General features: G+C 37.4%; 2 protein-coding genes across 3 annotated transcripts; both read right to left on the bottom strand.

The window, feature by feature from the left end:
* Positions 1–1255: 1255 nt before the first annotated feature.
* Positions 1256–3993, bottom strand: atp5l (ATP synthase, H+ transporting, mitochondrial F0 complex, subunit g). Its single transcript, XM_059351736.1, has 3 exons — positions 3843–3993; positions 3305–3465; positions 1256–1460 (listed from the first exon to the last, which is right to left on the bottom strand). The coding sequence occupies exons 1-3, from the start codon at positions 3892–3894 to the stop codon at positions 1362–1364; spliced, it is 312 nt and encodes a 103-aa protein (XP_059207719.1). The 5' UTR covers positions 3895–3993; the 3' UTR covers positions 1256–1361.
* An 870-nt stretch (positions 3994–4863) lies between these two features.
* Positions 4864–18657, bottom strand: nherf4b (NHERF family PDZ scaffold protein 4b). 2 transcript variants are annotated; one of them, XM_059350970.1, is made up of 11 exons: positions 18419–18657; positions 11535–11562; positions 10034–10098; positions 9730–9941; positions 9439–9643; positions 9181–9317; positions 7878–8082; positions 7586–7782; positions 6541–6750; positions 6236–6451; positions 4864–6114 (listed from the first exon to the last, which is right to left on the bottom strand). In XM_059350970.1, exons 1-11 carry the CDS (start codon positions 18450–18452, stop codon positions 6082–6084), a joined length of 1542 nt encoding a protein of 513 aa, XP_059206953.1. In that variant the 5' UTR covers positions 18453–18657; the 3' UTR covers positions 4864–6081. The 2 variants fall into 2 exon arrangements, with proteins under 2 accessions (XP_059206953.1, XP_059206952.1); XM_059350969.1 differs by having other exon boundaries at positions 4865–6117.
* Between the last annotated feature and the right edge of the window lie 1614 nt (positions 18658–20271).

Raw genomic sequence — 20271 nt, 5'->3', positions numbered from 1 at the left:
GAAGTATTCAGATCCTTTACTTCAGTAAAAGTACTAATACCACACTGTGAAATGACTCCACTCTGCTTATTTTAACTACCTAATAAACTTTTAAGTGGTTTAATTTATAAAAATGGGTAATCATTTTAAATGTATCATGTTTTTCATTTTAAATCTTGACCTGAAAAGTAATTAAAGCTGTCAGCTAAATGTAGAGGAGTAAAAAGTACAATATTTGCCTCAAAATGTAGTGGAGTAAAAGTATAAAGTTACATAAAATGTACATAAAAGTACCTCAAAATTGTACTTGAGTAAATGTACATTTTCCACTTTCCACCATTGCTACCTGCCTCTTCTAACTTATCAGTTCTTATATCAGTTAAGAGTCCTCCTTCAGACACTGTATGAGGATTAAAGGGATAGTTTGTGCATTATTATACAAAACTTGTTATTTAATAACTTGAGTATACTTTGGGTTATAAAAATTATTTTAATAACTTTTTGTCATGAGGGTCCATAGATGCTGTGTGCAAAGTTTGGTGCAAAACGATGAAATTGCCTCGGAGGAGTTCGAAAAAGTAGGTTTGCGACATTTCGCGAATTTGCGGAAAAAAACTCTAGGCAAAAATGGGCGTGGCCTATATCACGAGATTCAGCAAAACTCAGTGAACGCGTCGATATAAGATTTTTGAATGTTCAATGAAGTATGTGGGAGTTATTAGCCAAAACGCACTTTCCTTTATTATAGCGCCACCTAGTGGTGAAAATTCAGGATGACAATAGATTATAAAAAAATGTGCCTGGTGTGGCTTATATTTAAAGTTTCATGAGTTTTGGGGTATGTTCAGGCAGTGTAAAATGCGATCATTTGGGACAAAGAATAAAAATAAAGAATCATTCGAAATACAATAGGGACCTCGCAGGTCATTGCCTGCTCGGGCCCTAATTAGCTGGTAATCTGTATGAGAAATAAAGAAAGGAACAGAATAATTTCTATATAAATGCAGTTCAAATAATTCAGTCATCAAGTAGTCAGCTGACAGTGTTAACTTTTGGTCTTTTCAACACATAACATATGGAGAAAGCATTTAAAACTATAGTAAATCATCATCTCTTTATACATGATCACAAGCGGTTACCAAAACCACTATACTGAATAGAAGTGTCCTAGGTGGAGAAAGTACTTCAAACATATCATTCCCTGTAACTGTACACTCACATTTGTTGAAAACATGCACAATACATAAAAGCAAGGAGTCAGGAAACAGGGCTGAAGTTGTTTTTTAAACAATAGACATTTGTTTATTGGTTCCCAGAATTCTAACATGAAGTTGAGCGCACAACGCTCAAGAGAAAAAGAAAAAGCATGACAGTCCAAAACTTCAGACATCATAGCCAACAATGCCTCCTTTGCCAATGCACTCTCCAATGTAGAACCACATCAACACTTCAGTGGCCACCAGTCCATTCCTAAAAGCATCCTGTGAGGAAAGAAAAAATGGAATTAGATTTGCTTCTGGAGAAATTTATCAAGTGAAATGTGATATTGGCCACCAACAAAAATATTGTTTTCATTGTAGATTAATTTAATCATGTTTTTATGTTTTAATGCACACACTAACAATGATTACTACACAGCTTTGTTGAGTAGTGATGATTTGTCAATTACAGAATTCTTTGGTCTGTTAGTTACTACAAAAAAAAAAATGAGACCATTACTATGGACGCGCTTCAGATCATAAACTCTGGAGGAAGCAATCATTTTTTACATGAATAAAACCATCTTTATTTCAATATTTTGGGACAAATTATTGTTTTTTCTATGTTTATATGGCATGTGATAAGCGGGATAATGTCAGTGAGCAGTTCATTATTGCACAATGAATCCCAACAGGGTCATGCAGGACCCTGATACAAAGTGGAGCTTTTTAAGTGAAAAATATTGATGAATATGCCTCATTGAGGTTTTGCTTGCATGCAATGATTCAACACTTTGTCAGGTTCTGATATTCAAATACATGAAACGGACACTTAAAGTCTGCGTCCTACACCATTATACATTTGTGTCAATGAGTGTGCTGTTGCAGAAAACTGCAAATGACATAATACATTATCAAATTCCCTTCATCACTGATGAATCATCTCAAGTATTACTCTATAGAACTTCTAACCCCATGGTATATTAGTACATTGTGTACAACAACTTGTGTTTTCTTGATTGTTTAAACATGCTTATTCAAAGCAATTGGGTTGAAAGCGTTGTGTAAAAATTAATTATACTCTAACTCCATATGTAAATGCCTGCAGTTGATTTGCTTTTGTTTTCTAAACTATACTGCTGATATTTTGGTCTCACCTCCTATCCATAAACCAAGCTGTGGACAGTTTGGGTTAAAAATTAGTTCTCAGAGTGACTAGGATATTCTTTCTCTAAACTCTATTAAAAATAATTCACAATATTATTTTTTCAATCCATTTTATCCAGGATGCAGTAGACCGCTAGCTAACATACAGTTTTGAGACAGTGAATTTTAAGTCTTCATTAAATGTAAGCCATAATCATTATAATTAGAAGAAATTAAATAATTTAAGACATGAAATGTTTCATTCTGTGTGTAATGGATCTATATAATATGTTATTTCCACTATATGAATTGAATTACTGACATAAATAAACTTTCTATGATATTTGAGATGCACCTGTAACCTAGTGCACCATTACCAAAACTCCCGTGGAGCACCAGTTGTCCTGCATGTTATATATCTCTCCCTGCTCCAAGACAGCTGATCCAAATGGCTGGTTATGAACTCCTGAAGCTGCTTGATAACAAGCCGATCATTTGAATCAGCTGTGTCATAGCAGGGATAGCTCTTAAACATGCAAGGAAAGTGGTTTGGGAAAGGCTGACCTAATGTGCACAAATCTAAAAGAAAAGTCTTGAGAAAGGAGTCCAAACTCATCAGGTAAAATGATTGTTTGGGCTCTTTAAAGATATAGCAATTCACTGGAGTTTTTCATAAACAGACAAAAAAGATAAATATTTGACTTCAACTAGCCATCAGAGGCTGGTGTTCCAGCTTTGTACAGTATTTATAGCTGTATAGTATACGCTATAAAGAATTTCTGACATTAAATTTTGTTAAATAAGGGGAAAATAAGTTTGTAGTAACAGAGCCACCACTGCTTACATTGATTGTTATGAACTGTAAACTCATAAAGCAGCTAATAATTGTGAGCTTTAGGTACACTGTAAGCTGATATATTTTAAAGAATCTTTACAGAGTGACATTGTAGACACACACAACATTATATAAACACACGCACCCTCATTGTGGTTTGACCGAGACGTCCTGACTGGAAACCCTTGATGAGGTTTGTGGCCCCCTCGATGGCCTTGGGGATCTCGGCAGGGGACGGGGGGACAAGCTCCACACGGGCATAGTACCAGAATTTTGCTAGCCGAGGTTTGGAATAGGTGGCAGCGGCTGCAAGAGAAGAAAAATACATTAATTACGACTTTGATTCAACTCTCCTATCCTGCTGAGGGTAAAACTAGCTTTGAGCTGCAGCGCACTTCACATGCTGATTGTAAGCTTTAGCCGTTTAGCTATATGGTTCATGCTTACGGAGTGTTATTACATATCACCCATGCTATCTAGCTAAAAAAAATAATTTGGTTAGTGACAAGAAAGCGAGTTAGTTGTTAGCGTGTTTCGTGCGCCGCTAGCATTAGCTACTTAGCGTTAATGTTGACTTCATTCAGGTGACAGCATCGGCCTGGCTAACGCCAATAAAGATTATAGTTCATACACTTCAGTCTCTTATTACTAATACATGTTAATAAAAGGACAAATTATCTTACCGCCGATCAGGGTCGGTACCTTAGCGACCAGTTTTTGCACTGCCTGTGCCATGTTGAGGTGTTTGTCGAAGCTAACTGCACCCCCGGTCCTGCTAGCCGACTGAATGTCACCTCCAGCAGAAGGACCCCTGACTGTGGCTGACCGCACAGCTGCCTGTGCAGAAATAGCCTGACTGTCTATGATATTGTGATTTGCAATATAGATAACATATTTATATGGCTAAAGATTTGAAAGTTTTCATCATAATAGCATTACTGATTCTCACTTACAATATAGTTACAGCATTTAAACAAAATTTGATAGCACATTAGAATTAAACACCTACATTTTGCCGTATGGCCACTAGAGGGTGCAGTGACCCCTTATTGATTTTTTTATTAGTTTACACATACAGGTGCATCAGAACACCACTTTCCTTGCATGTTTCCCTGCATCTCAAATTAGAATATCATAGAAAGTTTATGTAAGTACTTCAATTCAAACAGTGGAAATAACACATTGTATAGATCCATTACACACAGAATGAAACATTTCATGTCTTTATTCAATTTCTTCACTCTAAGGGAAGTCGTGATCAATGATACAATTTGAAGCTGAGCAGAATAGTCTTTCAAAAAAAGTTGTGAAACGTGGGAATAGTTCTGAGCAATTTACATTTGTGTAATGTGGCCTTGAAAGGTATACAGGTGCATCTCAATAAATCAGAATATAATAGAAAAGTTTATTTATGCCAGCAATTCAATTCAAAAAGTGAATTAATAATTACTTTTCAGAGGACAACATTTCCATACTAAACATACTTTTAAAAATTGGTCTTTTGTAATATTAAAAGTGAGATACTGAATTTTAGTTCTTCATTAAATCTAAGCCATGATCATTATAATTATAAGAAATTAAGTAAATTAAGACATGAAATGTTTCATTATGTATGTAATGGATCTAGATAATGTGTTATTTCCACTTTTTGAATTTAATTACTGACATAAATAAACTTTTCTATTATATTCTAATTTATTGAGATGCACCTGTATACCTTTCAAGGCCACAGAATTATCAATTTTCTTAGATTGGTTGAAATTGATGAGACTTAAAAATGCTTCTTTTCTTTATGAATGATTATCAGACCTTTCATTTAATCTGACCCCAGATAGAAATTTAAAAAATATTATTTTATTTTTCTTTGTCACTTCTGCACTTTGTTCCTGTTGCACTGTTTTACTGACTATTCTCAGTTTCAAATTGTATCATTGTGAGAAATATTTTAAGCTCGTAAGATTTGTAATGTGAAATAATAAAATCAGAATTAAAACCACTTCACTTAGAGTGGACAGGGTCCTTTCCCCAGGGCATGATTTATCTATTTGTTCACAAATCAGCCAAGATCTCAACAAGCAAAATTAAATCATGGTCACTTAGACTATAGCATACTTTCTTCAGTTCAGCTACAGGAAAATCTTCTGAAACACCAATTGTGAACATCACCACACTTGCATTTGTCTGGAAACGTGTCTTTTGTTATGCTTACATGCATTGTCACATGGCCCTTTAATGTGTTATGTATTAGGTTATGTCATAAAGGGTCTAACATGATGAATGGTTGGTGAATTCCTAGAAACATCAGTTAGATAACTTATCTTGTGCAACATAACACATAACCCTCCACAGCACCTAAAACAATATCATTAACACTTTTATGGACAAGGTCATACCAGTATGTTTGTTTTTAATTTATCCCCAGTACTTTCCATTGTTACTGATCATTTTCGGAAAAAAAAAAAAAGATTTCCAAATGTGTTTCTGATTCCACAAAGCCACTGGTTTCCATTCATCTCAGTACAATATGACAATTTGTTTATAGAGAATATAGTCCTTTAAGATATGGAGTGTTTTATTTGTTCTGTATTTATCTGACTGAGATCAGACAAATAAAAAGACAACGCTAGATGAATCCTACAGTGAAGAAATGCATAATTCATAATACACACATATACATATTACAGTGTTTCTTTGTGGTTTTGTACAGTTAATATTCATTTATCTTGTTTTATCTATTTCTCTTGGATTCCTTTGTGAAACCCTTACATTAAGATTGAGGTAATCTTGACCAATATAATAATAATAATAATAATAATAATAATAATAATAATAATAGGCAAGTATCTTCTTGTTCAGCTCAGTCTGAAGTCTCTTCAGTAGACATGGGATGGATGAATGTCCTCAGAATGGTGTCTCTGCTGCTCACAAAGACGAAATCTCATAGTTGTCTTCGTCCTGCTGAAATACAAACAAGAACATGTGATCAATACAGTGGTTATTAATGGAATGATAAATGTATTGATTTATCAGATTTATAAGATTGTGTAGAGGATATAATCTTTTAAAAGCTCTTTACCTCACTGTCAGTGGTATCTTTACTCGGTGTGTCAGTCTGCTTCCGCTTACTGTAGCTGGTCTTATCCATAACCAGTAAGGAAATAAAATGTCCTCCTTCCTTCACAAGCATAATCACGTCCTCCAGAAGCTTCTCTTCCACATTTTTTCCGTTGACTTCCATCACCACATCACCCACCAGTAATCCTGCACTCTGCCCAGAACCCCCAAAAGCCACCTACAAGAAAGAAATAACATCTTACACCACATTTGACAAAAAATAATCATCTGAATCATCATCTAAGTTCAGCAGCATTTCATCCCCACCTGGCTGATGAACGTCCCAGGAAACTGTGGGACGTAGCCCAGGTTAAAACCAAATCCCAAAGGCCCTTTTTGGACAGAGCAGAGTCTGGTGTTGCACACGCCATCCATTTCCTGTTGTGGTGACAGCACTGCTGCAGGAGCTGACGTGCTGCTCTCCTTTTCTTTCTCCTCAGCACCATCCACACAGAAGAGAAGAGGGGAGAGACCCAACTGCAGGGACAAAAGAAAGGAGAGAAACCATAACCACGGATCTTTATCAGAAAATATTAATAGTATCTGCTTGGCTTGGAGCAAGATGCGATAAGCACCATTTGATATAAGAAAAGTACTCAGGTATTTTATTTCTAAACGTATAAACTCTAAAGGGGCGTCCCTCTCTACCTTTAAAACCTCCTGAAGACCCAGCGAGGACCTTCTCTCCTAGCACCACACCACAACTCTACTCCTTAAAGAGTCCTCACTAGACCTTATTGCTGCACTAACGCCTCTCATCGCACTATACCTTGATTGTTTCCCTTTCTTTTCTGTAAGTCGCTTTGGGTAAAAGCGTCTGCTAAATGACTAAATGTAAGTATAAATACTACAGTGCAGAAATTCTGTTATAAGTAAAAGTTTGGTATTCCAAAACTTTACTAAAGTAAAAGTGCAAAAGTAAATGGACTTGCACTTATATAGCGCTTTTCTAGTCTCTTTGCGACCACTCAAAGCGCTTTACACTACGCTCATTCACATTCATACTGGTGGCAGAGGCTACCCTAAACAGTGCCACCTGCCACCATTGGGAATTCATTCACACACTGATGAACGCAGCATCGGGAGCATTTTGGGGTTCAGTATCTTGCCCAAGGATACTTCGACATGTAGGTTGCGACGGTCAGGGATCGAACCACCAACCCATCGGTTGGGGGGCAACCCGCTCTACCAGCTGAGCCACAGCTGCCCATAAATTGGAAGAACTCAAGTAAAGTACAAGTATCCCAACTGGACAGTGGTTCAGTAAATGTACTCCAGTTGAAAACACATGTATGTGGGAAGCGATGCCCACCTTGGTGTAAAAGTCCAGCCCCTGGAGAGTGATGGTGGTGAGGGAGACCTGCTCTCCACTCTGTCTCACTCTGTCCACGATCTCCTCGTGCTGCAGTGACTCCACTAACTCATCGTTGACCTCCAGCAGCAGCTCTCCGTCCTTCATACCGGCCTTCTCTGCTGGACCGCCGCTATCCATCTCACGCAGAACATGAGCTATTATTCAAAACGACACACACATATATATATAAGCAAAGGACTTAAACCTTGAATACTTGTGCTTGACCTCTGCACTATTTTTGTCCTCTCACATTTGCGTCCTGATGCCGACTTCTCCAGCCGGAGGAGGAAGCCGTAGCCCTCGGGTCCTGATGCCAGGTGGAGTTTTCTGGCTCTGTAAGGCAGGTTGTGTGGAACAGCCATGCTGGGCAGAATGGGCATCCTCTGTTGTATGTAATGCTTCTCACTCTCACTGTCAATCACTAGAATGGTGATGTGATTGCCACATTTTTTCATCTAGGGAAAAATATTTTACAGGTACAGCTCAAAAAATTAGAATATTGTGAAAAAGTTCAATATTTTTTGTCAATCATTTAAGAAAGTGAAACTCATACATTATATAGATTCATTACTTGTAGAGTGAAATATTTCTTGTAATTTTGATGATTCTGGCTTAGAGATAATGAAAACCAAAAAACTTAGTGTCTCAGAATATTAGAATATTGGGAAAAAGTTCAATATTTTTTGTCAATCATTTAAGGAAGTGAAACTCATACATTATATGAATTAATTACGCGTAGAGCGAAATATTTTGTTTCTGATTTTCTTGTAATTTTGATGTTTCTGGCTTAGAGATAATGAAAACAAAAAACTCAGTGTCTCAGAAAATTAGATTATTGTGAAGAAGTTGAACATGTGAGTCCTGGGTCAGTGGTGGTTTGGGGCCATGTCCTCTGCTGCTGTTGGTCCACTGTGTTTTCTGAAGTCCACAGTCAACATAGCAGCCATCTAGCAGGACATTTTAGAGTCTTCATGCTTCCACAAGCTCTTTGGAGATGCTGCTTTCATTTTCCAGCAGGACTTGGCACCTGCCCACACTGGCAAAGGTACCAAAAGCTGCTTCAATGACCATGGTGTTACTGGGCTGGACTGAACCCCATAGGAGTCTATGGGCTGTTGTCAAGAGGAAGAGACTGATCTCCTCCATGCCACCAAGTATTAATGCAGTAATTCATGCAAAAGGAGCCCAACCAAGTATTGATGTATATAAATGAACATATTTTTCAGAAGCCTGACATTTGTGTTTAAAATATCCTTTTTTTATTGATCTTATGTAATATTCTAATTTTCTGAGACACTGAGTTTTGGGTTTTCATGATCTGTCAGCCAAAATCATCAAAATTACAAGAAATACAGGCTTGAAATATTTCACTCTGTGTGTAATGAATCTATATAATATGAGTTTCACTTTCTGAAATAATTGACAAAAAATATTGAACTTTTCCACAATATTCATATTTTTTAGATGTACCTGTATATTACTGCTAGACATGGATAACAATCCCTCTAATCTGTATTTTGTATGTTCATTACAGAAACAGGCTGAATTCGTACCATCCTGCTGAGTGCAGAGTGTGTGAGATCGGACACTGTCGCTCCATTCATCCACACCAGGTGATCTCCTTTACACACTCCTGCCTTTTCAGCTGCTCCTCCTGCGACCAGGCTCACACAGAAGCGGCCTTTCTCTCCTGCAGAGCAGAAACAGGACGTGCAACTGAATAACACCGCACAGACTTCAGCTCAGCGCCTCTCTGTTCGACATCTAATCTGGAACCTTGCACTTGTTGTGATTACTCAGAGTCGTGTTACCTGCCAGGGGTGTGAAGGTGATGCCCAGACCTGAGACAGGATCCCTGGTGATGTGGCACAGTCTGGGTGGTTTGCAGTCCTCTCTCTTGAGCTTGTTGGCCAAGCCTCGGATATCTAGACCTCTGGACACAGCCTGCTCATACTCCTCCCCGTTCAACACCAGTAAACATAACTGGTGTCCACTTAGCTTTATCTTACGAGCCACCTGATTAAAAAAAAAAGGAAACAGCTCCAGTTACATTCCCAGGCTTTTAAAGATGCTTCAGTTAATGAAGTAGGGAGCTCGTCTACCTCTGGGTGAGACACATCATCTACATAGTAGTTGTTGACTTCCAAAAGCCGGTCTCCATCTTGAAGGCCGCTGCTCCTCGCAACCCCTCCCAGCTCGACATTTCTGATTATGTGACCCAGGCGTCCCTTCTCCACCCGCAGATGGAAGCTGTAGGACTCCCCTTCTTCTCGTTTAAGGACACACAGGCGTGGGCTGGGTGTGGACACAGAGTCTGAGCCAGGAAGAGACAGAACAGTGCTGTCAAACAGAGTTTCCTCATGGTCTGGTGCATTGAAGAATATTAGAAATGTGTGTGCAAAATACCTGCATCGTCTGTAATGACCATCACTGGGTTGTCTATTCCTTCTTTAGGATTAAATGTAAATTTCCTAAAAAAATTTAAAAAAAAGGAGAAATGAGACAAATTTAGCTTAAATTTTAGTTACAAATGTTTAGTTACATGAAACTGCTCACAACAAGGTCTGTGTTTTTCTTTCTTTGTTTATCTTAAGTAACCAGGTTTTAATTTTTTTCATTTCATTTTTCAATAAATGTATATATATTTATTTAGCCACTGTGTGCACCAGAAGCCAAGTACCATCTAGTTACTTTATAGTGGGTAGAAGGCAGACATCTATATGGTGGATATCTCAGCAACTCACACCAAAACAGTCTAGATAGATAAATAGTATTTTTGAATTTGTATTGAACTGTACCTTTAAGCAGATGCCATACAGATGTAATATTTGATTTTCTAAGTTTTTATGCCACAATTAATCAATTTTATCAGTTATATTACAGATTAGTCGCACAACCTCACCTGTGTTTATCATTACAACAGCATTTATCTGTGAAGTGTAGGCCTTATCTTGGGCACAAAGTCTTAAAGATTACGACGTTCCAAAGTGAACATGTCAAGTCAAGTCAATTGCAATTTTTATTAAATCAAAATATATATATTAAACATGTAATCATTTTGGGGAGACATGAAACATGAGACATGAAAGTGGCTAACTCTCTGTTCTATTCTGCCCTACCAAGCCTAACTGCAGTAATTACATTTTTGGTCGAAATTGAGTTATAATTAAAAATGAACCCCTTGATGTCTGTTTTATCTTGTGACAAAGTTTTAGATTTAAATTTTGCTTTATTTTAGAGAAATAATAATGTAAAAATCTGCTGTGATACAGTGTAGCCTTGTATTTTTTCATTGTGTCGAATAGTGAAGAGAAGAATAATAGAAATTATAAGTTAATTTCGTAGGAAAATTCATATCTAGAGAGTGATGAATTAAAAAAGTGAGATAAAATTATATAAAGACTTACATATAACACTATATCATAATATTAAGTCTAAAGTACACAAATATTGGAATAGAATTGTTAAACACTTTTAAAACAACATTATAGTTGCTGCACTCTGTTTGTGTATTACTATTAGATCTTTTTACAGCAAAACCAGAGTGCAGTAACTACATTTTTGGGGTCAAAGGTAAAATAAATCGTCATTATTTAACTTTAATAATGTTATCAATACATGAAGAAATAAGTGTCATATCACTTACCTACCTATAACTCATTTGGCTGGCCAGTTACAAAAAGTAAAAAAAAACTTTAAAGCAGTTTTTTTCTCAGTTTTACCCTCTGCGTATACTGCAGTTAGGCTTTGTAGGGCAGTACACTGTGTCTGATCATCTGAGCTTTTTTTACTAGAAGCACCAAGTGATTAAGATTCAACTGGCACTGAAATAATGAAGGAATTTCAAAAATTATGATTGGTTAAAATCATACACTGATGAAAACATTGAGATGAAAAGTAGACTTACTCTGTCATGCCTATGACTTCCTCCAAACCTTAAAAAACAGATATTAGGTGAATTTAATAACTTTAGCAGCATAACATTCAGACTGTGAAATTCAGTATTCATACACATCTGTCTATATTTACCATATTTACCAAAACATGTGAGTTACCATATTTATTTGTAATGTAATGTAATCTAATCCCCTCTCAATAAAGTGTTTCTGATTTTCAATTATCGTTGGTAGCACACAACCCAGATCAAATCTATCATCACAGCAACAGAAATCAGACATGATCATTAACTGTCAATCATTTTATGGTATATTAATTTGAACTTACAGCTCTGTGGACGTCTGTGTGGTTGTGTCTAGTAAACTGCGAGGCATCAGCTTAACAGCTCGTTTGCATTTTGGCCCTGTATGATATATCTGCTGACTTTAACTATCAGCTGAGGCACCATAAAACTAGGTTTGACTTCATGTAATTATCTTTAGTCTTTGCCCTCTCTGTAGGGAAGAGCAATCAAAAACCTGAAAGTTTCAAACGGATAACGAATTATTATGTGACAGGACCTGGCGTAAATATGAGTCAGCTATTTCTACATGAACTGTCATTTTTCAAGTGAATTATTGTATAAGGACAGTTTATTTTGTTGGAGAAAAATAAACTTAAGCCAGAAATTGCAACTCTCTGTTAATGCACTGAAAGATGTGCATAATAAAAAGGAACTACGTGATAATATTACACAATTCTTGGTGTTCTCCAAATGCAAATATTTAGTTTACGTAAAGGTTAATGTCTTACAGGGTTTCCACTATCAGGAATTAATGGATGACTGGGGGGCGCGGTAGTTCATTAATTGCTGATTACATACACCTCAAAGTGCAATAACACACTTTTACTATGGTGACATGCCAAAGAAAAACAATGAAGACCATAACTTTATATTTTCACGTGTTTCACAATCATAATCTCACGTTTTTGACAAGACACAGTTCAGTTTCTGAGGGTTTGACTAATGTCTGAAAAATGTCTTATCATCCTATATATAGTTCTTATGAAATTTAAGAACTATATATTATTATTATTATGAAATTTAAAAAAAACTTTGTTTCACTATTTCAATAAATAGGATGAACTTTGTGTGCAACTTTTGCAGCTTATATGTTACAGTCTCCATCCTGGTATGTTCAGAGTATGAGGCACTGAAGGACGACACTCAGTAATTGCAATAAATTGTAAACAGCGGCTTCTTTTAAATTATTGCACTGGCTATGATTAGCTATATCAGTGATTCCCAACAGCGGGCCTCGACCCCCCCGGGGGGGCTCCAAAGATCCACGGGGGGTTGCGAAGCCCTCTTGATTTTAAGGGATGTAATAAATCTAATGTGTTAAATATAGATGAGTCAGCATTTAATTCATTAGTGGGACAAAAAGAAACTAAATAAGGGCTACATTAAATGTTTATTCATTTATTTAAATAGAAAAATCACTATAGAAAAGTTCAAAAATAAAGGCTATATTGCGAGAATAAGGACATGTGTAACATCCCTCCTGCAGCATACACAGGTAACCTCACCTAGCGGTAACCTCACCTAGCGGTAACCTCACCTAGCGGAAACCTCACCTAGTGGTAACCTCACCTAGTGGTGACCTCACCTAGCGGAAACCTCACCTAGCGGTAACCTCACCTAGAGGTAACCTCACCTAGTGGTAACCTCACCTAGTGGTGACCTCACCTAGCGGAAACCTCACCTAGAGGTAACCTCACCTAGTGGGAACCTCACCTAAAGGTAACCTCACCTAGCGGAAACCTCACCTAGTGGTAACCTCACCTAGTGGTGACCTCACCTAGCGGAAACCTCACCTAGCGGAAACCTCACCTAGAGGTAACCTCACCTAAAGGTAACCTCACCTAGTGGGAACCTCACCTAGTGGTAACCTCACCTAGTGGAAACCTCACCTAGTGGAAACCTCACCTAGAGGTAACCTCACCTAGTGGAAACCTCACCTAGTGGAAACCTCACCTAGCGGTAACCTCACCTAGCGGTAACCTCACCTAGTGGAAACCTCACCTAGTGGTAACCTCACTTAGAGGTAACCTCACCTAGCGGTAACCTCACCTAGCAGTAACCTCACCTAACAACAGAAACACAGAGCTAAAGGAAAAATGGCAACGCGTCAGGGAGACGAAAATGTTGAATATCTCAAAAAGAAAAAGAGAAGGTACCATGAAAGTCACATTGAGTTCGGCTTCATAAAAGCAATGGACAATGGGGGGTCGCCAAAGTTTACAATGGTAAAAATGTGGGTCCCTCAAGAAAAAGGTTGGAAACCACTGAGCTAGATGAACTTATTGAAGCGTGGTTTGAACAGAAGCAGCTCAGGCTGTTATGATCTGGGCCTTTAGCCACAGTTTACAAGTTTTCTCTTATCTTCTCTTTCCCTTCCCTCGTGTGTCTGTGTTCCCCTGTCTGTCTGTGTCTGTGTCTCTGTCTGTGCTTGTGTCTGTGTCGTGGTGCAGGTGTGGCCTCCTTCCTGCTCTCTGCTCCACACCTGTGATTAACTCATCAACTCCTCCTTGCTGACACACCTGCTTCTCATCTCCTCATCTGCTGCAGGATAAGAACCCTCAGCTCCTCACACACTCGTCACCAGATTGTTGTACGACTACACTGGTAGTTGCTCTGCCAGTTTGTTTTTTGGTGAAACTTTTCATGTTGCCTGTCTGTTAACTAATTCATTGGTTTTATGTCATCTTGATTACTGTTCAGTTGTTTCCGTTTTTCCATTTTGTTTCCGTTTATTTCAGTCAATACATGTCATTAAAAGAAAAGGAACAAACCAGAAAAAAACGAGAGAAGGCGTAGGCTGAAGCAAAGCTTATAACGCCTACCCTGTTACAACTCAAGTTAATTTAAAAATGTAAAATCTGTTATTTATTAATAAAAGAAATAAGCAGTCACAAAAGAGAGAAGCTGCTTGATTTTCCCCCCTTTCTTCTTCCTTTCCTTTCCCTTTCTTCCCCCTCCCCTTCCTTCCTTTTGTAAAAAAAGACTGTTGTATGGTCTGCTGCATCCAAATCTTTTAAACAAATTACAAGTGGCTCAAAACAAGGCTGCTAGACTGGTTCTTGGTTGTTCTCCAAGAACTATGCATGAACGTCTCACCTGGTTGAGAGTTAAGGATAGACTATCTGCTAATGTGCTTGCATAGCATAATTAATACTCAGACTCCTACATTTTTTTATAATATAATTTACTGCTCACATACTCATTCTTATAACACTCGAGGGGCGAATAGTGGACTAATTACTCTACCACTACCTAAGTCTGACTCTATGAAGTTGTCAGTATTTTATAGGTCAATTGCGTTTTGGAGCAGTCTTCAGATTCAGATTTTCCTTTATTGTCATTCCACAGAGTAGCCATCAACCCGTCCAAACGTATACTTTAAACACACATACAATATGACAGAGGTGGACAGGACAGGGAGACAGAGATGAAAGAAAAGAAATAAAGCACAACGTGAGAAGAGGAAAGGAGGAAAAAACAATGAAAAAGCAATAGAAACACATACTCAATACACTTCACAACATGAAGGTGAGGTTTGGAGATTAAGAGGAAGGCTGGTTTTAAAAGAAGATTAAGAATGTATTTGATATCAAAACCTTAATTATATCATCTTGTTTGAGTGTGGTTGGGCTTTGTGACTGTATCATGCTTTCTTCTTTTCTCCTTTCATTTTTATATAGGCTTGAGATTGTAATGCCTGTTGTGCTCTGTTAAATATTATTGTCTGGACCCCAGGAAGACCAGCTTTCGTCTTGGCGTCAGCTAATGGGGATCCTTTTAAATAAACAAATAAACTCCCTTTTCCTTGTGTTCAGGATGACCAACCCACTGAATCACTGTCGCCTGTCTGCCTGATCTCCTCTTGTCTTTGCAACCACAATCTTGTCTTCATTCCCTCTGTCATATCCTGCCTGCCTTGCCTCACTGCCTCAGCCTTTCCCCCTCCTGTGTTGCTCTACAGTCCCACCTGCCCTCTGCTGCAAGTGTTTAATAAGCTTCTCTGTGCCTCGTGTGTCTGTGTTGTGCTCTTGGCTCCCCTTGTATACATAACCTGTTATTGTTCAAATACCTTTTTGGTGGTTGTGGGCAGTGGATGTTTAGGGGGAGATAGCAGGTCAACAATAAATGCCACATAGAAGTGAACATCATCTGAAAGCTGTGAACCCGAAGATTTTGAGTGAATTTGAGATGCAGCTCAACACTGTGTAAAGTTGTTCTGGTCAAAAATTTCTAATTAAAATGACTTAATGAATTAATTATTTATTTATTGAAGCCTATAATGGTGAATAAAGGGTCAGGGTACGCTTTCTAAAGTCCAGTCCATGTTCAACTATGTCCCATAAGTTGTTATGACTGCTACGCACATTTGGTGCTCAATAATGCAATTTTATTCATATTGAGAATGGATAAAAATGGTCAGAGAAAACCTATTACATCTATACTGTTACACAGCACGGATACAGGACTCAAATGCAGCACTCGGGAGGCAGAAACAGGAGGTTACCAGTCTGTAATCACAGTTCAGTCAGGCAAGGCAGGCAAACAATTCAAAGGCATAAGGTAGAGTCCAAAAACAGGCAAGGGTCAAAACCAAAAAGCATACTAGGAAACTGCTGGAGAGCAGGACACATGGTACACTAACAATATGGCACTGGGGAAAGGGAGTTTAAATAGAGAGTCAATGAGGTGATGAGACCCAGGTGTGTGATTAGGAGGGCGGAGCCACCAGCAGGTAGCAAAGCTGGAGACTGTAGAAGGCGGAGGAGGGGCTGATTGTGACAAATATACAAAAAAACACCTTTGGAACAACAGAGAAGAATCCATGCTATGATTTGAGATCAAAAACTTTCTGTATTTTCAGTGATTGGATGACGAGCACTTCTGTTCTACAAACTGCTGAGAAACTAACCCTTATTGTCAATAAACCTAGGAAAGCTTCACATCCTCTCAATGCTTTATGTCTCTAGTTTGTGGTTGTAAAGTTTCATGAGGCTGTGACTATCCTAGAGGTCACAGCAGTTCATTTTATACACTGAGGTCGAGACTCAAGAAATGCCCTCACTGCAATGAACTGACTACTACTGATGACTAACATCATCCCCGAGGAGAGAACTGGCCTCATTGAATTCATAAGAGTCTCAGCTTTCCACTGATACCCAGTTTATGTCATCCAAAGCCTGTTTAGGGGCCTCAGTATGCACAAATATTCAAATAAATGGCAAATTTGTGCTACATGAGAAAAACTATGTGGTTTTTGCCTTAAACTGCACGTTATCAGCATAACGTTTGTTGTGGGAACACAGAGAGCCTTTTCTCATTGATTTGTTTATCGTATCAGTGACACTGAGTCCTTGTTTCTCTGACACAATATGAAGAACAAAACTGTTACAATAATGTAGCATGCTTAGTCACACTCTGCTCCCTGATAAAATCCATCTCCCACATCACCTCTAAGCAGCTTGTCTCCTGAAGAGCTCATACGGGCACTTCAGTGCAGCTAATGGCTCACTGTTTGCTTTTCCCCAACCATAAACCTTCTTTCAGTGTCCTGGGTCTTAGTGGTTCTCTGTACACAAGGACAAGCTGCTGAAGCTTGATGAGAATTTTGAGTTGTGAGCGATCACAACGAGAAAATGTCATTTTTTGAAGCTAACCTAGACAGATTGATTTTTTAAAATGATTAAAAAGTTAAGCAGAGACACATTTTTTCATGCACTGGTCAGTTTTTAAATGTTGGGTTATTTTACTTCGTCTTCTTTTCCAGACTAGTAGAAATGAAACATCCAAAATACAGTTTACATTTCATTTGCATATTTAAATATGATATTTCCAAGAACTTGTCTTAATGTAAGTAACCAACTGGGGAAGTTTCATGGTTATATTTCAAAGTTACATGATTTATCCTATTCTCCTGTAGTCTTTTGCAAAATGAATGGAATTTTATAATATATAGAAAGGCTGTTTTATCAAAATCATTTTTTTTAAACTAAATACACTTTCCAATTTGATTTCTATATGTATCTTTATTCTAAAGGTTTTTACTGAGAGGTTTTGTCATTCACATCATTCAAAGCCCAATTTACGCTATATTTAATTTACACTATTTTATTCCTAAAAAAAATAATAGGGAAATTGTTTTTTTTTTGTGGCTGTTGATTTAATTTTATAATTCATCAAATTCTTTTTTTAAAAATCCCTCTTTATGCTCTAAAATGTCAACAATATGAAACAATGTCCCTTTCTTGGAAATGATGCAGATGAGGACATATTTAATAGCTAATGCCTCATTGGCATATGTAAACTTTTTTTTAAGCTTTTCATATAATAAATCATTCTCTGAATGTAAGTTACCAACTGGTTAAGTTTCATGATGATATCTATTAGTTAAAATTTGTACCCTATTTACCTGTAGTGTCTCCCCTTTAAATCTATATTTCATTAGAGACAAAGACTGTTAAAACTGTGATCTGCAATTCATCTTAAATGCAGCTCTAGAATACAAAAATAGGACAAGCATGCAAAATATACACTGCAAAAAGGTGTGTCTAAAAACAAGATAAAAACACTAAATTTGAGGGAAATTATCTTGCTGCATGGACAGATAGTTTCACTTGACAAGATATTTGAATTAAGATTGTTAAATCCAATAATAAATAAGCATGTTGAACACTTAAAATAAGAAATTAACTCTTAAAACACGATAAATCTAACACTTCTAAATCTTAGTTTTTGTCATTTTGGTGAGAAACAAATAATTTGCAGTGCACTGAGGACAAAACCCAACAGAAACATGATGAAGTACGCTCATATTGAAGGTTTGAATGTATTACCTGTATTTGATCTCATGTTGTGTCTCTTTCCCATTTGGTCAGCCAGCAGTCACCCACACAGAGAAAGGTAAAAGTGGAAGTACTGTACGTTCAAACATTTATTCTGACAACAGAGAGACTCCTCCCTTTGAGGGACGCCGGTTTAATGTTTAATCTGTGTGTGAAATTTTAAGCTCACACTATGTTTAGCATCTGCTTCTCTTTGTCCTGTGGACTGGAAGTACGAAACACTAAGTATCCTTCTCTACGTTTATCTCTCAATGAATGTGTTTAATCGTGTTGATGCGTGATATATCTGTGCTGTGTCCACTAGAGAATTATAACCAAGAGTTAAGTGTGTCAAGGCCAACAAGTTGCACAAACAGAGCAACATTCCAACAAAAATAAATAGCAGTGATTTATAGTTGAGCTGGTGCAGCAGAAGGAGTGGTACTGATGCACATGGTGAGCATGCTCGGACCAGATTTACTGGAAAAAATAGAGAAATCAAAACATTGTTTGTCAGTTAGTGCTGGAACATAAATTTCAGTTTTGCAACTCCAATTTTGATCTTTGAATCAAAGCAACATTTAAAGTCTGAAGGAAAACTACTAAACACCCAGCTGACAATATATGACCCCAACCTCTTCTTCACCTCTTTTCACATTCCTTAGTGAAGATAAGGATATACACACACACACCCAAACTTTGAATAAACTCCACACAGGAGGGCTGGATTCGAACCCGTGACCTTGTTGCTGTGACCACTACTCCAACGTGTATCCCCCGATTTGTCAATGCAAAATAAAAATGTACTTTTACCCAAGATTTTGAGATGCATGACTTTTATTTTATAGGGTGTATTTCTACACCTTGGTACTGAAACTTTTACTTTAACTTTTAAACTAGACATTCAGCAACAGTGCAGTAATGAGTTGTGAGTTGCATGACATTCAATATCAATTAGCTTCTGCATGATTGTTCATATTTTTGTTCATCATTTATGAACCTGATGACTTTTTCCTTTAACAGCACTATTAAGCTTTGACTTTTATTATTTTCTTCACATGCAATTAACTTTTATTCAATGTGCCTTTTGACCACTTCTATAGGAAAACGTGTTTATAGCTGTTCCAGAGTCTAAGTGTAACAATGCTGCACAAAGATGAAGCCAAAATGTTACATGAATGGCTCTAGTTAAATTACTTTTGTTTGAATGGAATCAAAGTTTAGACATTTCTTCTATTTCTTCCTTTAACGAGATAACTCCAGTCCCTCGTTTTGTCAAGACTTGTTTTTGCATCACAACACAATCTAGTTTGTCCCTCTGAATCCATGCGCCACTTTTTTCACCACTGCCAGTATGCTGTAAGGACAGTCATTATCAGAGGACCGCTGTTATTTAACTGCACCAAATGCATGTATTTGAATATGAGAATAGATGTAACAGTCTCTGTAACAGTCCACTAGATGGCAACATATTCCAAACCAAACATGTATGCACTGAACACTTTTACCATGTTAGTGAAACTACATGTAACTACTACCATGTTAGTGAAATTACACTCAATCATATTTCAGTATATATAGTAGGCAATATATTAGTAAAAGTTTCTGTTTATTTAGTGGGGAATATGTTTAAACTCCCTATTGAATCCTTAGCACAATATGAGAGCAAGACTCATAGAGACATTTAATCAAAGACAGCAACAGGCCCACGCTATGAGCAATTTACTACTCTAACATCTAAATTACATCTAAATGACTTACATCTAAATGACTTGCCTTTATTGGTCCTTCCTTAGACTGGTATTTGTATTCAATGACTAACTATTCTTCCTGTTGCTTGCATGGTGCAAAGGCTCACCGGTCAA

This window comes from Centropristis striata, chromosome 15 (assembly GCF_030273125.1).
Source record: "Centropristis striata isolate RG_2023a ecotype Rhode Island chromosome 15, C.striata_1.0, whole genome shotgun sequence".
Taxonomy (NCBI): domain Eukaryota; kingdom Metazoa; phylum Chordata; class Actinopteri; order Perciformes; family Serranidae; genus Centropristis; species Centropristis striata.
This window is presented reverse-complemented; position numbering and strand designations above follow the sequence as displayed.

Coding starts and splice junctions, on each gene's coding strand:
- nherf4b (XM_059350969.1), bottom strand. CDS start 18,452: ATGGGAAAGAGACACAACATGAGATCAAATACAG. Junction 9,644..9,729: donor ATGATGTGTCTCACCCAGAG/GTAGACGAGCTC, acceptor TTTTTTAATCAG/GTGGCTCGTAAGATAAAGCT. Junction 6,452..6,540: donor CTGGGACGTTCATCAGCCAG/GTGGGGATGAAA, acceptor TCTTTCTTGTAG/GTGGCTTTTGGGGGTTCTGG.
- atp5l (XM_059351736.1), bottom strand. CDS start 3,894: ATGGCACAGGCAGTGCAAAAACTGGTCGCTAAGGTACCGACCCTGATC. Junction 3,466..3,842: donor GGTACCGACCCTGATCGGCG/GTAAGATAATTT, acceptor CTTCTCTTGCAG/CCGCTGCCACCTATTCCAAA. Junction 1,461..3,304: donor TCGGTCAAACCACAATGAGG/GTGCGTGTGTTT, acceptor CTTTCCTCACAG/GATGCTTTTAGGAATGGACT.